The sequence below is a fragment of the Macaca thibetana genome, chromosome 2, assembly GCF_024542745.1.
Source record: "Macaca thibetana thibetana isolate TM-01 chromosome 2, ASM2454274v1, whole genome shotgun sequence".
NCBI lineage: Eukaryota > Metazoa > Chordata > Mammalia > Primates > Cercopithecidae > Macaca > Macaca thibetana.
The window spans coordinates 611,092-630,570 of record NC_065579.1 but is presented as its reverse complement, the minus strand read 5'-3'; the positions used below and the strand labels follow the sequence as shown (position 1 = coordinate 630,570).

Below are 19,479 nucleotides of genomic sequence, written 5' to 3'. Positions count from 1 at the left end.
AGCCAAGGGCTTTTAATGGCAGTGTCTGCTTTCATGACTGTACACAAAGTACAGAACGGAGTACTGGCTCCTGGCAGTTTGGAAGCTACTGTCTGGGAAGTTGGCACTTTCTCAGACCTCAGGTTGCCACTCTGGTTGGACAGCAAAAGGAAAATGGGGATGTTGTCTATTAAAGAGACCAAAGCCACAGGAAAAAAATAGTTCTCTATTAAATTAACATTATGACCAGGCACGGTGGCTCACGCCTGGAATCCCAGCACTTTGGGAGGCTGAGGCGGGTGGATCACTTGAGGTCAGGAGATTGAGACCAGCCTGGCTAACATGGTGAAACCCCGTCTCTACTAAAAAAAAAAAATACAAAAATTATCCAGGTGTGGTGGCGTGCACCTGTAATCCCAGCTGCTTGGGAGGGTGAGGTAGGAGAATCACTTGAACCCGGGAAGCAGATGTTGCAGTGAGCCGAGATCGCGCCACTGCACTCCAGCCTGGGGGACAGAGTGAGACCACATCTCAAAAACATAAAACAAAATAACATTTCTATTTGTCTGTCTATGACTTAGAATACTGGCTGATACTATACGAGCCCATAGACTCAGAATAAATTCTGAGCTCCAATAATCCTAGTTACTTGGGAAGCTGAGGTAGGAGGACTGCTTGAGGCCAGGAGTTCAAGACCAGCCTGGGCAGCAAAGAGAGACCCCCATCTCAATTTAAAGAAAGGAAAAAAAGCCAGGTGTGGAGGATCACACCTGTAATCCCAGCAGTTTCAGAGACTGAGGCAAGTGGATCACCTGAGGTCAGGAGTTTGAGACCAGCCTGGGCAACATGGCAAAACCCCTTCTTTACTAAAAACACAGACATTAGCTGGGCCTGGTGGTGTGTGTTTTACTATTATTTTTGTTGCTGCTGTTAGATTCAATGCTAGGTATTGATAGTTTTAATGCTATTATAATAATATATATAAATTTTCAATTTTCTATTCTAAGTCTGTTGCTGATATATAAAAGGTAGATTTTTATATACGAATCTTGGTTCCTTTTTTTCCCAGTAGTTTCATGAAAATGCTGATCCATTGATATCTTGCTTTGGATATTGATGTTCAGAAGTCTGAAACTTTATTTCCTTTGCGACTCTTTCTTTCTGCCAAGTATCTAAGGCAATTAATCCTACACATCTAAGCTACCACCAACCCTTTCATATACAGAAACCTGCCATTCCTGTTGGCATCGTTTTCTGACCCACGGGTCCCTAATGTGCATATGCTTCCTATCTTCTTGTTTTCCAACCTTGACCTGATGACCGGTTTTCAGTAGCTCTAGGGATTTAACTTGATTTCCTCTTGGTAGCTCTTTTTTGTTCCAAGGCTTGCCTTGGATCTTCCAGTCTTGGTTTCTTTCTTTTCTTGTTTTTTAAGACCCACTATGAAGCAGAATCTTGGTTTCTTAACCTATTCTTTTGCTGATGATCCCAATATCTGAGTGATATTCCGCTTTGGTTTTACTTTGGCTGAGAATACAATTCAGGAGGTAAGTCTCAGGAGCAAGGGCTGAAAATTCTACCATCAACAGGTGTGGTCCTCATGGCAGGACGGGAGTTAACTGGCAAAGTGCTAAATCTGAGGTTTCTTCTGACATTGTTTTGGAGGGCTTAAAAGGAGACTAACGTAAATATCTTCTGGCCGGGTGTGATGGCTCACGCCTGTAATCCTAGCACTTTGGGAGGCCAAGGCGGGTGGATCACCTGAGGTCAGAAGTTCGAGACCAGCCTGGCCAATATGTGAAACCCCATCTCTACTAAAAACACATAAATTAACCAGGCATGGTGGCTCACACCTGTAATCCCAGCTATTTGGGAGGCTGAAGCAGCAGAATCACTTGAACTTGAGAGGCAGAGGTTGCAGTGAGCCGAGATCGAGCTGCTGCACTCCAGCCTGGGCGACAGAGCCAGACTCCGTCTCAAAAATAAAAATAAATAAATAAATAGATATCTTCTATTTTAAAACATACGTAAAAGATGTTTATCTACTATAAGATAATCTCAAAAGATTCATGACTTTTAAAATAGAAGATATTTATATTAGTCTTTTTAAATTATGAGAGTTTTTCAGGGAAAAGAGCTAGGAAACCTCTGAAAAAGTCTATTCGTTACAGAGAAAACTTAAACGCAAACTAGTTTTCATGCAGCTTCTCAGAGAAGAAAAGTGGTTTTCAAAAAATATAAGCTACACGCAGAGGGTTAATAGGGATAATGACATCAAGACCTAGAGCTACCTAAGGTGCTTTGTAATTGGCAAATACAAAATAAGAGAAGGTGTTATGCAATTTGCTTGGAAGACTTAAAGATAATATCTTCAAAGAAAGTCTAATGACTTTGTTTTTGAGATGGTCTCACTCTGTCGCCCAGGCTACAGTGCAGCGGGGAGACTGCAGCCTCGACCTCTTAGGCTCATGCAGTCCTCCCACCTTAGCCTGCGAAGCAGTTAGGACTACAGATGTGTACTACCACATCCAGGTAATTTTTTTACTTTTCCGGTTATTTTTATAATTTATTTATTTATAGAGACGGAGTCTTGCTATGTTGCCCAAGCTGGTCTCACACTCCAGGCCTCAAGTGATCCTTCCACCTCCTAGTGACCTCTTAAAAACGATTATTCCACATATACGTACAATATTCTCAGGCCGGTGCAGTGGTTCACACCTATCATCCTAGCGCTATGGCAGTGGGCCAAGGTGGACAGATCACTTGAGCTCAGGAATTCAAGATCAGCCTGGACAACGTAGTGGAACCCTGTCTCTACCGAAAATTTAAGAAACTATCTGGGTGTGATGGCGGGTGCCTGTAGTCCCAGCTACCTGGGGGCTGAGGCAGAAGAATCATTTGAGCCTGGGGGGTGGAGGTTGCAGTGAGCTGAGATCACTCCACTGCACTCCAGCCTAGGTGACAAAGTAGCACCGTGTCTCAAAAACAAAACAAAACAAAAATCAGAAAAAATAAAATAAAATAAAAATATTCTCTCAGCTGGGCATGGCAGCTCATGCCTGTAATCCCAGTGCTTTGAGAGGCCAAGGAGGGAGAAACACCTGAGGCCCGGAGACGGAGACCAGCCTGGGCAACAAAGCAAGACCCCACCTCCGCCCACCTCTACAAACAATGAAACCGCAGCCTGGTGTGGTGGAGTGCCCTGCAGTCCCAGCTACTCGGGAGGCTGAGGTGCGAGAATCGCTTGAGCCCAGGATTGCAATGAGCTATAATTGTGCCATTGCACTCCAGCCTGAGTGACGGCGTGAGATCCTGTGTCTAAAATAAATACGTAGGCTGGCTATGGTGGCTCATGCCTGTCATCTCAACAGTTTGGGAGGCTGATGTGGGCAGATCACCTGAGGTCAGGAGTTTGAGACCAGCCTGGATGGCGAAACCCTGTCTCTACCAAAAATATTTTAAAAATTAGGTGGGCACAGTGGTGCACGCCTGTAGTCCCAGCTCCTCGGGAGGCTGGGGTGGGAGAATTGTTTAAACCCAGGAGGCAGAGGTTGCAGTGAGCCGAGATCGCGCCACCGTACTCCAGCCTGGGTGATGGAGTGGACAGGGTGAGACTCCATCTCCATCAAAAAATAAAAATAAAAATAAAAAATATAAATAAAATAGTTTTCCAACATCTATGTAGGGAATAATGAAAATTCCCTTCTGTGAAGCATAAACTTCTCCAAACAGCTAGTCAATGAAAAGCTGATAACAGGCCATCCTCTGTAACCTTCTTTTTTCTTTTTTTTTTTTTTTTTTTTTTTTTTTTTGAGATGGAGTCTCACACTGTCACCCAGGCTGGAGTGCAGTGGTGCGATCTCAGCTCACTGCAACCTCAGCCTCCCGGGTTCAAGCAACTTTCCTGCCTCAGCCTTCTGAGTAGCTGGGACTATAGGCACCCGCCACCACACCCAGCTAATTTTTGCATTTTTAGTGGAGACGGGGTTTCACCATGTTGGCCAGGATGGTCTCCATCTCTTGACTTCATGATCCACCTGTCTTGGCTTCCCAAAGTGCTGGGATTACAGGCGTGAGCCACCGTGCCGGGCCATCCTCTGTAACTTTCTAAACTGCTCATAGAAAAGTTATCAGTCATCCTAATATGACTTGTTTCTAACTGCTTAGGTTATAGCCCCAACTTTGTTTTGCAAGTCCATTCCTTAAAACTCGGGATGCATTTTCTTATAAAAGTAAACTAGATATGAGGTTAGGTCCTAATGACCACAAAAGCTCGCAAATCCACTTTATCCTCAAAATACAATATAAATAACATGATAAAGCCCAACCACCACGTAAAAGAAGGTTCATAACGTGCTTAATGTCTTCTTCAGGAACGTACTTTTCCATATGGGATGCGAGAATACAAGAGACCGTCTGAGGCGAGGCCCCCTGTGGGGGAGTGTGGGGGTGTTTGTGGGGTGGGATACGAGGATGAGAACTAAGAGCTCCAGGGGGATGGGGTCTCCTAGGGCTCTATACTCCAGACACACCTGTACAACCCAGGCCAGCTCTCTAGTTGCTCTCTTTATATTTTCTGTTTTTTTTTTTTTTTTTTTTTTTTTTTTTTTCTGAGACGGAATCTTGTTCTGTCGCCCAGGCTGGAGTGCAGTGGCGCAATCTCGGCTCACTGAAACCTCCAGGGTTCAAGCGATTCTCCTGCCTCAGCTTCCCAAGTAGCTGGGATTACAGGTGCGTGCCACCACACCCGGCTAATTTTTGTATTTTTAGTAGAGATGGAGTTTCACCATGTTGGCCAGGCTGGTCTCAAACTCCTGACCTCAGGAGATCCACCCGCCTCAGCCTCCTAAAGTGCTGGGACTACAGGCATGAGCCACCGCACCCGGCTATATTTTCAATAGTAAAGGAATACCAGAAGAAACAACGATCTTTTATGCGTAACTCTTCTCTGCTTAAGATGGCTTCCATATATTTAATAGCTGTGTTAGCTCAGTTACTTGTGGTGTTAAGCAGGTAATTCTTACCTGGACTTCAAATTGCCATTCTTTTTTGACATTAATTAGCTGTTTTTGAAGTGATATTATCTGTTTTCTTCCTTTTTCCTCCCTAGAAGATATAAGAATGATTTGTGTTTAGAGCAGTGCCTCTCAAACCTTAGCGTGCACAAGGATCACCTGCACGTAAGAAAACCGAATTCCTCGACTGCACCCCCAGAGACTCTGACTCAGCAAGTCTGGGAGGGGCCCTGAAACATGCATCTCTATCGAGTTCCCAAGGGATGCCAATGGTGCTGGTCCACCTCACACATGTTCAATAACACGTTTTAAAAGACAAATTTGTTTTAATAGATTGGAGGAAGATTTTCTGGCTTATCAGTGTTGAATCTAAAATAGTTGCTGCTGAGAAAAAGTGAAGAAGAGAAAGACAGCAAGAGGAGAAAGAAGAATCCTTTCTACTTTGGACACTTTAATTACACACTCTTACCCTCACAACAGCCCGATTCCTATTTTACCGACGAGAAAACGCGGTGTGGACAGCTAAGGTAAGCTGATGTGCTGGATGTGAGAATGTGCCTCGCCGATCTCCACCTACAGGGGGCGTAAATCAGCAAGGGTCCCGGCTTCCAGGCTCTGACACCTTCTGTGTGTGCCGAGGCCACACTGCCCACAGACTGCTCCCATCCCATTATTAAGTGTGGCAGGAATCGCAGGGGACGGGCCTTTCCTGGGGAGCCAGGGCATCTCTGATGGTTGACTTTGGCTCAAGGACTCCTGATGACCTTACCAAACACAGCCGTGTCTTCTAGCCTCTCCTTCACTGGGGGTCGGCCTTGCACTGGTTCTGAGGGTTCCCTCCCCATTTTCTCTCACGCAGATCTTTCCCCTGATAAAATCTTTGCGTGAATAATTCCATCTTGGCAACCATTTCTCAGAAGACCTGGACTAACACGCTTGCCATGGTCACACAAACAGTAAATGGCAGAAAGGGAATCAAACTCAGGACTGTCTGACATCAGAGCCTCTGAACTTAGCTACTTTATTTGACTGTTTCTCAATCTGCTCTGAGAAACAGCCTTCTGCTTCTCTCCAGCAATCCCATCATTTAGGTTTAAAACAAACAAAAAATAGCAAAACAATACCAAAATAAACAAAACAAAACAACAAAAAAGACTTCTCACTAAACTGCAGCTAGGTAAAGATTTTTACTCAAGAATTTTTATTTTTATGTATTTATTTTTCTTTTTTTGAGACAGAGTCTCACTCCGTTCTCCAGGCTGGAGTGCAGAGGCACGATCTCGACTCACTGCAACCCCTGCCTCCTGGGTTTAAACAATTCTCCTGCCTCGGCCTCCCAAGTACCTGGGATTACAGGCGCCACCACACTGGCTAATTTTTGTATTTTTATTAGAGATGGAGTTTTTGCCACGTTGGCCAGGCTGGTCTCGAATTCCTAACGTCAGGTGATCCACCTGCCTTGGCCTTCCAAAGTGCTGGTATTACAGGCGTGAGTCACTGAGCCCAGACAGGAATTTTTAAAAGCACAGAGTTAACTAGAATCTTGAGATTGTCATTGCCAAAACAAACTATAGATTTTGTACTTCCCACTCGTAGATCACAAAAAATAGATAAGAAAGCTGCAGAATGAATACTTTCCCTCTACTATTAATTCAGTATCCCAAGGACAGGTTTATTGGAACAAACAAATATGGTTTACATGAGATTATAAAAGTAACCATTTTTACACATATACACCATGGAATACTAGGCAGCCATAAAAAAGGATGAGTTCATGTCCTCTGCAGGGACATGGATGAAGCTGGAAACCATCATTCTGAGAAACTATTGCAAGGACAGAAAACCAAACACCGCCATGATCTCACTCATAGGTGGGTATTGAACAATGAGATCACTTGGACACAGGGCAGGGAACATCACACACCAGGGCCTGTCGAGGGGTAGGGGGCTGGGGGAGGGATAGCATTAGGAGAAATACCTAATGTAGATGACGAGTTGATGGGGCAGCAAACCAACAAGGCACAGGTATACCTATGGATCAAACCTGCACGTTGTGCACATGTGCCCTAGAACTTAAGGTATTAAAAAAAAAAAAAAGTGCCCATTTTAGAAAATCTGGAAAATGCAAAGAAAGTATGAAGAGAAATAAAAATCACCCATACTCCCACTATCTGGAGTTAACTATCATTGAAATTTTACTATATTTCCTTCCAGTCAATACACGCTATAAGTTTTCTCTTACAAAACTAAGTTATATTATGGGTATAATTTTCACCCTAACTTCACTTGACATAACTATGTGCTCTTTCTCGTTTTATTTAGCAGGTGAACACACGCATTTATTTCTGTTCCCTCTTTTTTTTTTTTGAGGCAGAGTCTTGTTCTGTCGCCCAGCCTAGAGTGCAGTGGCGTGACCTCAGCTCACTGCAACCTCCACCTCGAGGGTTCAAGCAATTCTCCTGCCTCAGCTTCCTGAGTAGCTGGGACTACAGGTGCGCACCACCATGCCTGGCTAATTTTTGTATTATAGTAGAAGTGGGGTGTCACCATGTTGGCCAGGCTGGTCTCAAACTCCTGACCTCAAGTGATCCGCCCACCTCGGCTTCCCAAAGTGCTGGGATTACAGGTGTGAGCCACCATGCCCAGCCCTCCGTTCCCTCCTGAAACAATACTAAAATAACAGGCAAGAAATAATAAAAGATGTAAACCTGTGAAGACAAACAGATTGGGAGAAGAAACGATGCGGCTGACAGACATCAGCAAAATTAAAGAAGATATAGGCCGGGCGCGGTGGCTCAAGCCTGTAATCCCAGCACTTTGGGAGGCTGAGGTGGGCGGATCATGACGTCAGAAGATCGAGACCATCCTGGCTAACCCGGTGAAACCCCATCTCTACTAAAAAAATACAAAAAACTAGCTGGGCGAGGTGGTGGCGCCTGTAGTTCCGGCTATTCGGGAGGCTGAGGCAGGAGAATGGCGTGAACCCGGGAGACGGAGCTTGCAGTGAACTGAGATGGCGCCACTGCACTCCAGCCTGGGCGACAGAGCGAGACTCCGTCTCAAAAAAAAAAAAAAAAAAAAAAAAGAAAGAAGATATAAAGCAGATGAGAGAAAAATGAGATCTAAATGTGTACAGAATGAGAAACCAAGAAGAAGAAAATGGAATAAAGCTACAGGCACCCAGAAAAGCTCAGCACATGAAGCCACCACACATCTTCAAAGGCTCAACCGTGCCACAGGGTGAAATCCAGGGGGAGTGAGTGAAAGTCTGGCAAAGGAGCAGGATGACCTGATTCCCTTCCCCAGGCCTGTGGCCAGGCAGCTGCCTTTCCTTCTCTCGGGAGATCACGGGTGTTTGGTCAGTTTTGGTTTCCTGGAATGGTTGAACCGAGGATTTGGACTTGGAGACAGACACCAGACACAGCTGGAGGTGGAGATGAAGGGCCATGCTAAAAACAGGAGGACCGAAAAACATTCTGCTCACTGGACAGTGAGTTTCCCCAGCCTTTCCCTGTCCAGCTCTCAACACACGGGTAGTGAGAGAGTAACCATTACTTCTTCACTGCCCCTCACCCCTCCCAGCAAAGACTGGACCTCCCAAAGTGCTGGGATTACAGGCGTATGGTGCCCGAGGGATAAGATGGGCTTTTCTTTTCTGCCCAGCCTTGCTACAGTGCAGCGCTGTTCACATGCGCAAAGCACAGCATCCATCAGCTTCTTTGCACTTTACTCTTAAATACAAACGGACGGCCAAAGATGACCCAACACAATTCCCCTAACATTAAAAGCAGAGACTAGAGCCAGGTGCGGTGGCTCACACCTATAAGCTCAACACTTTGGGAGGCCAAGGTGGAAGGATCACTTAAGGCCAGGAGTTGGAGACTAGCGTGGGCAACATAGTGAGACTTCGTCTCTTAAAAAAAAAAAAAATTAGCTGGGCATAGTGGCAAATGTCTTCCAGCTAGTCAGGAGGCTGAGGCAGAAGGATAACTTGAGCTCAGGAGTTTGAGGCTGCAGTGGGCTATGATTGTGCCACCGCACTCCAGCCTGGGTGACAGAGTAACATTTTCCTCTAAAAAATTTAGATGTAAATTAAAAAACAAAACAAAACAAAACAAAAAAACAGAAGGCTGGGTGTGGTGGCTCATGCCTGTAATCCCAGCACTTTGGGAGGCTGAGGTGGGCACCATACGCCTGTAATCCCAGCACTCTGGGAGGCCGAGGTGGGCGCCATACGCCTATAATCCCAGCACTCTGGGAGGCCAAGGCAGGCACCATACGCCTGTAATCCCAGCACTCTGGGAGGCCGAGGCAGGCGCCATACGCCTATAATCCCAGCACTCTGGGAGGCCAAGGCAGGTGCCATACGCCTGCAATCCCAGCACTTTGTGAGGCCGAGGTGGGCACCATACACCTGTAATCCCAGCACTTTGGGAGGCCGAGGCAGGCGCCATACACTCGTAATCCCAGCACTTTGGGAGGCCGAGGGGGGCGCATGCACTCTAGCATGGGCAACAAGAGTGAAACTCTGTCTCAAAAATAAAACAAAACAAAACAGAACTAAAACAAATGGGAGAAAAAGTAACTCAGAGAGAAGAAAGACAATACAAGAAACAGAAGACAATTTAAAACAAAGACAGACAACTATAATTAATGTTCTTAGAACTATATGAGAAGGCTGGGCATGGTGGCTCACACCTGTAATCCCAGCACTTTGGGAGGCCAAGACAGGCAGATCACTTGAGCTCAGGAGTTCGAGACCAGCCTGGGCAACCTGGCAAAACCCCATCTCTACAAAACAATAGAAAAAATTAGCTGGTCATGCCTGCGTCCCCAGCGACTTGAGGGGCTGAGGCAGGAGGACTGATTGAGCCCAGGAAGTCGAGGCTGCCGTGAGCCAAGATCATGCCACTGCACTCCAGCCTGAGTGACAAAAAAGGATACCATAAAAAATGAAAAACTCAGGGAAGAGCTCTTAGAAATCAATGTTAGCATAACATTTTGAAAAATTAAACACAAGAGTTGGAAGATAAGGCCAGTTGTGGTTGGGGTTACAGGCATGATCCCAGAACTTTGGGAGGCCGAGGTGGGTGGATTGTTTGAGCCGACGGTTTTGAGATCAGCCTGGTTAACACGGTGAGACTCTGACTTTACAAAAATAAATATTAGCCAGGCATGGTGGCACACACCCGTGGTCCCGGTTACTCGGGAGGCTACTCACTTGGGTCTGGGACCCAGGTTGAGGCTACAGTGAGCTGTGATCATGCCACTGCACTTCGGCCTGGGAGGCAGAGCAAGACCCAGTCTCAGAAAAAAAAGAAAAAGAGGCCCGGCGCGGTGGCTCAAGCCCGTAATCCCAGCACTTTGGGAGGCCGAGACGGGCGGATCACGAGGTCAGGAGATTGAGACCATCCTGGCTAACACGGTGAAACCCTGTCTCTATTAAAAAATACAAAAAACTAGCCGGGCGAGGTGGCGGCGCCTGTAGTCCCAGCTACTCGGGAGGCTGAGGCAGGAGAATGGCGCAAACCCGGGAGGCGGAGCTTGCAGTGAGCTGAGATCCCGCCACTGCACTCCAGCCTGGGCGGCAGAGCGAGACTCTGTCTCAAAAAAAAAAAAAAGAGAAAAAAGAAAAAGAGCCCGTAATCCCAGCACTTTGGGAGGCCAAGGTGGGTGGATCATGTATGTGGTCAAGAGATTGAGACCATCCTGGCCAACATAGTGAAACACTGTCTCTACCAAAAAAACAAAAATTAGCCAGGCACAGTGATGGGTGCCTATAATCCCAGCTACTAGGGAGGCTGAGGCAGGAGAATCACTTGAACCTGGGAGGCGGAGGTTGCAGTGAGCCAAGATTGTGCCACTGCACTCCAGCCTGGTGACAGAGAGACTCTGTCTCAAAAAAAAAAAGAGTTGGAAGACAAAGTTAAGGAAATCTCTCTAAGAATGGAATAAAAACAATGCAGATGGTAAATAAGCAAAAAAGGACAAGAAAAATTCAGGATCAATCATTACAGGATTGACATCCAAAGAAAGTTCCAGGCCGGGTGCAGTGGCTCACGCCTGTAATTCTAGCACTTTGGGAGGCCGAGGTGGGTGGATCACTTGCAGTCAGGGGTTCGAGACCAGCCTGGCCAACATGGTGAAACCCCATCTCTACTAAAAATACAAAATTAGCTGGGCGTGGTGGCGCAGACCTGTAATCCCAGCTACTTGGGAGGCTGAGGCAGGAGGATCGCTTGAACCTGGGAAACAGGTTGCAGTGAACTGAGACCGTGCCACTGTACTGCAACCTGGGCGACAGAGTAAGACTCCGTCTCAAAAAAACAAAACAAACCAAAAAAAAAAAAAAAAAAAAAAAAAAGCAGTTCTAGAAAGAATTCATAAGTTGAAACGTTCTGGAAAAGAAAAACTGTCCTTGGCATTCATTTGTTATTGTTCAGTGATTTTCAATGAATTAAAATTTTTTTTTTTTTTAAACTGGAGTCTCGCTCTGTCACCCAGGCTGGAGTGCAATGGTGCGATCTCGCCTCACTGCAAGCTCCACCTCCTGGGTTCACGCCATTCTCCTGCCTCAGCCTCCTGAGTAGCTGGAACTACAGGTGTCTGCCACCACGCCCAGCTAATTTTTTGTATTTTTAGTAGAAACGGGGTTTCACCATGTTGGCCAGGATGGTCTCCATCTCCTGACCTCGTGATCCGCCCGCCTCGGCCTCCCAAAGTGCTGGGATTACAGGTGTGAGCCACCGCGCCCAGCCGAATTCAATATTAAGAAAGATTACTAGAAAAGGAAGAATTGTCTTGACATATTGTAAACACAGATAACGAAGGCCTAGAAATCTGACTTACTGTCCCAGCAGAACTAGGAAGAAAACCCAAATTCTGACTTCTAGTAATCTTCCCTGGAAAGTACATGGCTGGTTTGCTTTAACATTCAAGGATTTCCAGTAAGAGTGTTTCAGCACTTTAAAATACAGCAAAGCAAGTAAACCATTACTCTGACCTGGCAATGACGTCATAGAAATGCATTTTGTTTTCCCTCTCTTTGCTCAAAGCTTGCAGGAGACTGTTGTAAGTACCCGAGTCTTGCAACTCCTCAATGGTATCTGCAATCACATCGCTGAAAAACTGCCTGTAAGAAGAAACAGACCAACAAAAAAATGAGTTAATCAGTTATGTTTTCAGCCCGGCGCGGTGGCTCACGCCTGTAATCCCAGCACTTTGGGAAGCTGAGGCAGGCAGATCACGAGGTCAGGAGATCAAGACCATCCTGGTCAACATGGTAAAACCCCGTCTCTACTAAAAATACAAAAAGATTAGCCGGGCGTGGTGGCACGCATCTGTAATCCCAGCTACTCAGGAAGCTGAGGCAGGAGAATCACTGGAACCTGGGAGTTAGAGGTTGCAGTGAGCCAAGATCACCACTGCACTCCAGGCTGGCAACAGAGCGAGACTCCATCTCAATAAATTAATTAATAAATCATATTTTCAGGCCAGGTGCAGTGGCATGCACCCTAATTCCAGCTACTTGGGAGGCTGAGGTGGAAGAATTGCTTGAGCCCAGGAGTTTGAGATCAGCTGGGACTACATAGCAAGACCTGGTCTCAAAATATATATACATATTATATTTATATATATGTATTGACATACATATAAAAAATATGCATTTTCCTACATTCACAAAGGGCTACAGAAGTCACACAAGTTAAGACCCAGGCCAGGTGCGGTGGCTCACGCCTGTAATCCCAGCACTTCAGGAGGCCGAGGTGGGTGGATCACCTGAGGTCAGGCGTTCGAGACCAGCCTGGCCAACATGGTGAAATCCCTTCTCTACTAAAAATACAAAAATTAGCCAGGTGTGGTGGTGGGCACCTGTAATCCCAGCTACTTGAGAGGCTGAGGCAGGAGAATCACTTGAATGCAGGAGGCAGAGGTTATAGTGAGCTGAGATCACGCCACTGCACTCCAGCCTGGGTGACAGAGCCAGACTCTGTCTCAAAAAAAAAGAAAAAACGCAAAAGTTTGATTAGGTTTTTAAAAAAAATTTGTTTTAATGATTTAACTTTTTCAAAATTATGAAATATTTCAAAAATTTAGAAAGTATAATGAATAAAATAATGAATATTTATGTATGTAACACCAAATTTAAATATTTTACCATGGTAGAGACTTGGGTTTTTTTAAAGGTTACATATGTCAGATATATCTGAAGTCTCTAGTCCCAGTCTCCTCAATCTTCCCCAAAGATAAACACTCTTCTAAATTTGGTGATTATTATTCCCTGGCATGTTGTGATACTTTTATTATGTGTTTGTGTGTTTTATTTAAGTAATACATGTAGTTTTACATGTTTTTATTTTTATTTTTATTTTTTTTGAGATGGAGACTCGCTCTGTTACCCAGGCTGGAGTGCCGTGGCTCTATCTCGGCTCACTGCAACCTCTGCCTCCTGGGTTCAATGACTCTCCCGCCTTAGCCTCCTGAGTAGCTGGGATTACAAGTGTGGGCCACGTCACTCGGCTAAAAGAAAAAAAGTTTTCTTTAATTTCTAGTTTGCTAAGAGGTTTTTGGTATTGGTTTTTAAATGATGAATACATGCTGAATTTTGCCAAATGTCTTTTCTGCATCTATTGATCTTTCTTTTTATTTATTTTTTTACATTTTCTGATGCTAAACTATTTTTGCATTCCTGGGATAATTCCAATTTCATTATGATGTTCCTTCTGGGTCTTTCTTTCTGTTTTTTTTGAGATGGAGTCTCGCTCTGTCGCCCAGGCTGGAGTACAGTGGCGCGATCTCAGCTCACCGCAACTTCCACCTCCCAGGTTCACACCATTCTCCTGCCTTAGCCTCCCGAGTAGCTGGGACTACAGGCACGTGCCACCATGCACGGCTAATTTTTGTATTTTTATTAGAGACAGGGTTTCACCATGTTGGCCAGGCTGGTCTGAAACTCCAGACCTCAAGTGATCTGCCCACCTCAGCCTCCCAAAGTGCTAAGATTACAGGCGTTAGCCATCACACCCAGCCAAATGTTCACATTTTCGAGATGAGTAAACCAGGTTCAGGAAAGTTAAGTGACTTGCCCGTGGTCACATAACTAGTTTGAGAAAGAGCTGGCAATATATAATCCAGGTTTCCTAACGCCTAGTCGCTGTTCTTCATGATACTCTCCTAAGTGGAGCGTTAAAAAAACTGCTGTTTAGGCCGGGCACGAGGGCTCACACCTGTAATTCCAGCACTTTGAGGGGCCGAGGCAGGAGGATCACTTGAGTCCAGGAGTTCAAGACCAGTCTGGGCAACATCGTGAGACCCCCCCCGCCCATCTCACAAAAATTAAAAAAAAAAAAAAAAAAAAAAGGCTGGTCATGGTGGCACATGCCTATAGTTCCCGCTACTCAGGAGGCTGAGGTAGGAGGGTGGTTCGAGGCTGCAGTGAGTCACGTTTGTGCCACTGCACTCCTGCCTGGGTGACAGAGTGAGACCCTGTCTCAAAATAATGATAATAATAATAAAATAAAAATTTAAAACTGCTCTTCAATGATTTGACATAGTTGGCAATAATTATAGTTACTATTTTCCTTAACAAAGAACTCAAGGGAGAAGGAGAGAGAGAATAGCCAGTTTCAGCTGGCATGGTAAGGAAGTCCCCTCTGCTTTAATCTTTCCAAGAAAACTAATTTTGTGGCCGGGCGCAGTGGCTCATGCCTGTGATCCCAGCACTTTGGGAGACTGAGGCGGGCGGATCACCTGAGGTCGGGAGTTGGAGACCAGCCTGGCCAACATGGTGAAACCCTGTCTCTACTAAAAATACAAAATTAGCTGGGCCTGGTGGACATGCCTGTAATCCCAGCTACTTGGGAGGCTGAGGCAGGAGAATCACTTGGATCCAGGAGGCGGAGGTTGCAGTGAGCTGGGATCGTGCCACTGCACTCCAGTCTGGGCAACAGAATGAGACTGTCTCCAAAAAAAAAGAAAAGTAACTTTGTGGTTATTTTAAATTGTTAATTAATTAATTAGAGACAGGGTCTCACCCTGTCACTCAGGCTGGAATGCAGTGGCATGATCATAACTCACTGTAACTTCTACCTCCCCGGCTTGAGTGGTCCTCCCCCGCCTCAGCCTCCTGAGTAGCTAAGACTAAAGCACGCCACCGTGCCCAGCTAATTTTTTTCATTTCTGTGGAGATGAGGTATCGCTATGTTGCCCAGACTGGTCTTGAACTCCTAGCTTCAAGCGCTCCTCCCACTTCAGCCTCGCAAAGTGCTGGGATCACAGGTGTGAGCCACCACCTGCAGCCAGGAAAGTAACTTCGACAAGACCATTCACGTTATGTTCTCTGTTTCTGCTTTCTTCAGCCCTTTTCTGCCTGTAAAGCCAACCTCCTCTGCCCAGGTCATCAGAACAGTACTTCTACTTCATAGAATGAGGTGTTGCCTGATTTAGAATTGCGAATAAAAGCCAATTAAGATATTTAGATTTGTTGCAATTTTGTCTTTTGACAGTAGTATGTTACGATAAAGTAATTATTAATTCAATGCAATAAGACAATAATACATAAAGATGAGTAGAGCAAGGAAAGCATACACAAACTTCCTACAAATTCCCATTTTAAATTCATAAAGTGTTGTAGTTTTTTTGTTGTTGTTGTTTTGCTTTTTCAGTTTTTTTTTTTTTGAGATGGGGCCTCACTGTCACCCCTGCTGGAGTGCAGTGGCACAATCACGGCTCACTGCAGCCTCAATTTCCCAGGCTCGTGTGATCCTCCGACCTCAGCCTCCAGAGTAGCTGGGACCACAGGTGCGTACCACCACGCCCAGCTAATTTTTTTGATTTTTAGTAGAGATGAGATTTCATATGTTACCCAGGCTGGTTTCAAACTCCTGGGCTCACGCAATTCTCCTGTAGTGGGACGAGCCACAGACAAAACTCCTCAGACACCGGATTAAAGAAGGAAGAGGTTTTTTATTCGGCTGGGAGCATCAGCAGACTCGTGTCTTAAGAGATGAGCTCCTCGAAAAAGAAATTCTTGGCCTTTTTAAAGACTTACAACTTTAAGGGGTCCACATGAAAGGGTCGTGATAAATCGAGCAAACGTGGGAAACATGACTGGGGGCTACATGCATCAGCTAACAGAACAGAAAGTTTTACAATGCTGTTTTCATACAGTGTCTGGAATTTACAGACAACACAAGTAGTTTAGGTCAGGGGTTGATGTTATTATTATTACTTTTTTAAACTCCAAGTTCGGGTGGTGGTGCCAAGGTTGTCTGGCTTTTTATCTTACTTTTGTTTCTTTCTAGCTTTTTGCTTTTTCTCTCCTCCTGTCTCGTGAACTAGGCACGGTGGGGGGAGGAGGGCAGCAGGAGTAGTAGTGGTCTCCTTCCTTACTCCCACCTTGGCCTCCCAATGTTAGGATCACAGGCCTGAGCCGCCACGCCTGGCCTGTTGTAGTTTTTATGTCTTTGATATTTTGATTTCCACTTTGATTCTGGATAACTGGTGGAGATGTACATTTTGTGAGTATACCTTGGGTTTCATATGGAATATAAATCTAAAACTAATCCCCTACAAATAATTGCGACTGGTATTTTGGGTTTTTCAGGAAAAGATATGAGCCACACACTGAGAATGAAAAGGACATGAACCGGGCAATTTATAAGCAGGATGCCTTTCTGTCTGATGCAGATCTGGGCCAGATTGACTTTAGAGAGATCTTACCCTTGGTTAGGGTCTAATACCGAGGTCAGCAAACTTTTTCTGTAAAGGGACAAATAGTAAACATCTGGCTTTGCAGGGCATAAGTTCTCTTTGGCAATGACTCAGCTCTGCACTGTGGCATGAAAGCAGTCACAGACAACGTATAAACAAATGGGCAATGCCATATTCCAGTAAAACTTTTCAAAAACAGACTTCAGACTGGATACAGCTAGTGGCCCTGGGAAATTGCAGTAAACTCTCATTTACCAAAAGTTCTCAACATAATGTTACACCCTCTTAACAGGCTTCTTTGTCACTGAGGCAGCAAACGATAAAAAATTATGAGACAATGGGAATTTAGACTGCCTTTAAGAAACCTCAGGATTAAAACACAGTTTGGAATTTGGCTATATAGAATAATAAGAAATAGCTATTAATGGATAAAGCATCACATAAATAATAAAGATAAATAATAATAAATAATAAATAAATAATAAATAAAGTAGCTATTAATGGATAAAGCATCACAATAGCTACCAATTTGTGCCAGGCACTAGGCTAAAGCCTTATTTCTAACCCTTACACTAATGTTGCAAGGTTGCTATCATTGTCACTTTTTTTTTCCGAGACGGAGTCTTGCTCTGTTGCCCTGGCTGGAGTGCAGTGGTGCCATCTCGGCTCACTGTAATCTCCGCCTCCCAGGTTCAAGCACTTCTCCTACCTCAGCCTCCTGAGTAGCTGGGATTACAGGCATGTACCACCACATCTGGTTAATTTTTGTATTTTTAGTAGAGACTAGGTTTCACCTTGTTGGCCAGGTTGGTCTTGAACTCCTGACCTCGTGATCTGCCCGCCTCGGCCTCCCAAAGTGCTAGGATTACAGGTGTGAGCCCTGGCGCCTGGCCCATTCTCTGCATTTTTTAGTAATTGAAAACAGCCAGCGCGCCTGTCGTCCCAGCCCTGTGAGAGGATCACTGGAAGCCAGACGCTTGAGGGCGGCATGCTGTATGATACCTCTGTCAGTAGCCACTGGCTTCCAGCCTGGGCTACAGAGTGACCTCGTCTCTAAAAAATAAACCGTCTGCAGGTATACGTCTGAAGGAAAAAAGAAAAAGAAAAAGATTTTAAAAATAAATAAAATAAAAATTGGAAACAAAGACAAACGGCCGGGCACAGTGTCTCACGCCTGTAATCCCAGCACTTTGGGAGGCAGAGGCAGGTGGATCACCTGAGGTCAGGAGTTCAAGAGTAGCCTGGGTAACATGGTGAAACCTGGGGTTTTGCTAAATAATACAAAAATTAGCCGGGCGTGGTGGCATGCACCTGTAATCCCAGCTCTTCAGGAGGCTGAGGCAGGAGAATTGCTTGAACCCGGGAGGTGGAGGCTGCACTGAGCCGAGATCACGCCACTGCACTCCAGCTGGGCGACAAGAGCGAAACTCCGTCTCAAAAAAAAAAAAAAAAAAAGAAACAAAAAAGAAAAGACTTAATAACTTATGCAATATCATACAGCCGCCTTGCTTTCTATTCATATCACCCTGCCTCTAGGCAGTCTTGAGCTAATTCTCAGCAGTCATTTTGCATACACAGTAATGACTAACCCGTAGAAGAGAGCAGTCAGCCACCCGGGCACCCATTCTCTCATCTATGTATAAATACGTAAGTCCACTGCCAAATGTCTTCCCTCCTTACCTATCAATCTGAATTTTCTTCAGTGTCTCCGTAGTCATGATGGTCTGCCTTGCAGGTTTTTTGAAGAGAAGATCCTGAGTCTTGCAAAACTCCACAGCGAACTGGCCTCCTTGTCTGATTTCTGGCAAGCTGGGTCTTTCCTTGGTTATTAACGGACTGGGTGTTTTTGTAACTGTTGAAGCCACTGGAAGTTTGTCTAGATTCTTTCCTTCTAGATTCATTTCTCTGCTTTTCTTTTAAAACAATAAACAGTATTAGAAATAATTTTGTTAAAGAGACAACCACAAGAAAGAGGCCTTTGTCTACATTTTTCAATGTTATCGTCTCTGACTTCTACCCTATCCTCCAAGAAAATGTGCCCCTTTTTCAGCCACACCAAACCATGCCCTGCTGCTAACTTCACACAACATTCCCCCTCTCTGTCATTCCCCAACTTACCACCTGCTACCCTCTCTCAAAAAGGCCGAGGCGGGCGGATCACATTCCCGGTGAAACCCCGTCTCTACTAAAAATACAGCCGGGCGCGGTTGTGGGCGCCTGCTCCCAGCTACTCGGGAGGCTGAGGCTCGTGAACCCGGGAGGCGGAGCTTGCACTGAGCCGAGAAGCACTTCTTTGTGAAATCCAACTCAAAAAAAAAAAAAAAAAAAAAAAAAAAAAAAAGTAAAGTTCTTTGTGAAATATCTCTGTTAGCAGGCATTTCTCATATTGTAATTTTTTATAAAGTATCTCCATCAGGTCGTGGTTTCTAGGAGGGAGGGGACAGTGTCTTAGCGATCTTGGTTCCCCTTCAAAAAAAACTTTTTTTGAAGACTAGTCTCAAGTTATTTTTGGAACAAGATTGGATATTCAATAAATGTGGCCATCTTTACAGTCCCATTGCTTAGAACAATGACTAGCATATAGCAGAGACGCAAATGCTCATTGAACATATGAACATGAAAAATAAATTAAAAAAGGAGAATCACACTAAAAGCAGAGGTTGATAGTACATTTAGTGGCATGGTGTAGATTTTGAGGATCGTGGAGGGAAAAGCCAAAATCATTTCTTTTTCAGACCCAAACTTGAATATTAAGGGACCACAGGAACAGCAT

The 19,479-nt window shown here is 45.0% G+C and overlaps 1 protein-coding gene across 5 annotated transcripts in view; it reads right to left on the bottom strand.

The window, feature by feature from the left end:
* Positions 1–19,479, bottom strand: part of IQCG (IQ motif containing G) — a 70,997-nt gene that overhangs the window by 31,092 nt on the left and 20,426 nt on the right. For all 5 annotated transcript variants that reach the window (XM_050779068.1, XM_050779064.1, XM_050779063.1 and 2 more), the window contains 3 exons: positions 18,387–18,619; positions 11,998–12,126; positions 5,004–5,085 (listed from right to left, as the gene is read on the bottom strand). In XM_050779068.1, coding sequence (XP_050635025.1) covers positions 5,004–5,085; positions 11,998–12,126; positions 18,387–18,619 — 444 coding nt within the window. The remainder of the gene's footprint in view (positions 1–5,003; positions 5,086–11,997; positions 12,127–18,386; positions 18,620–19,479) is intronic.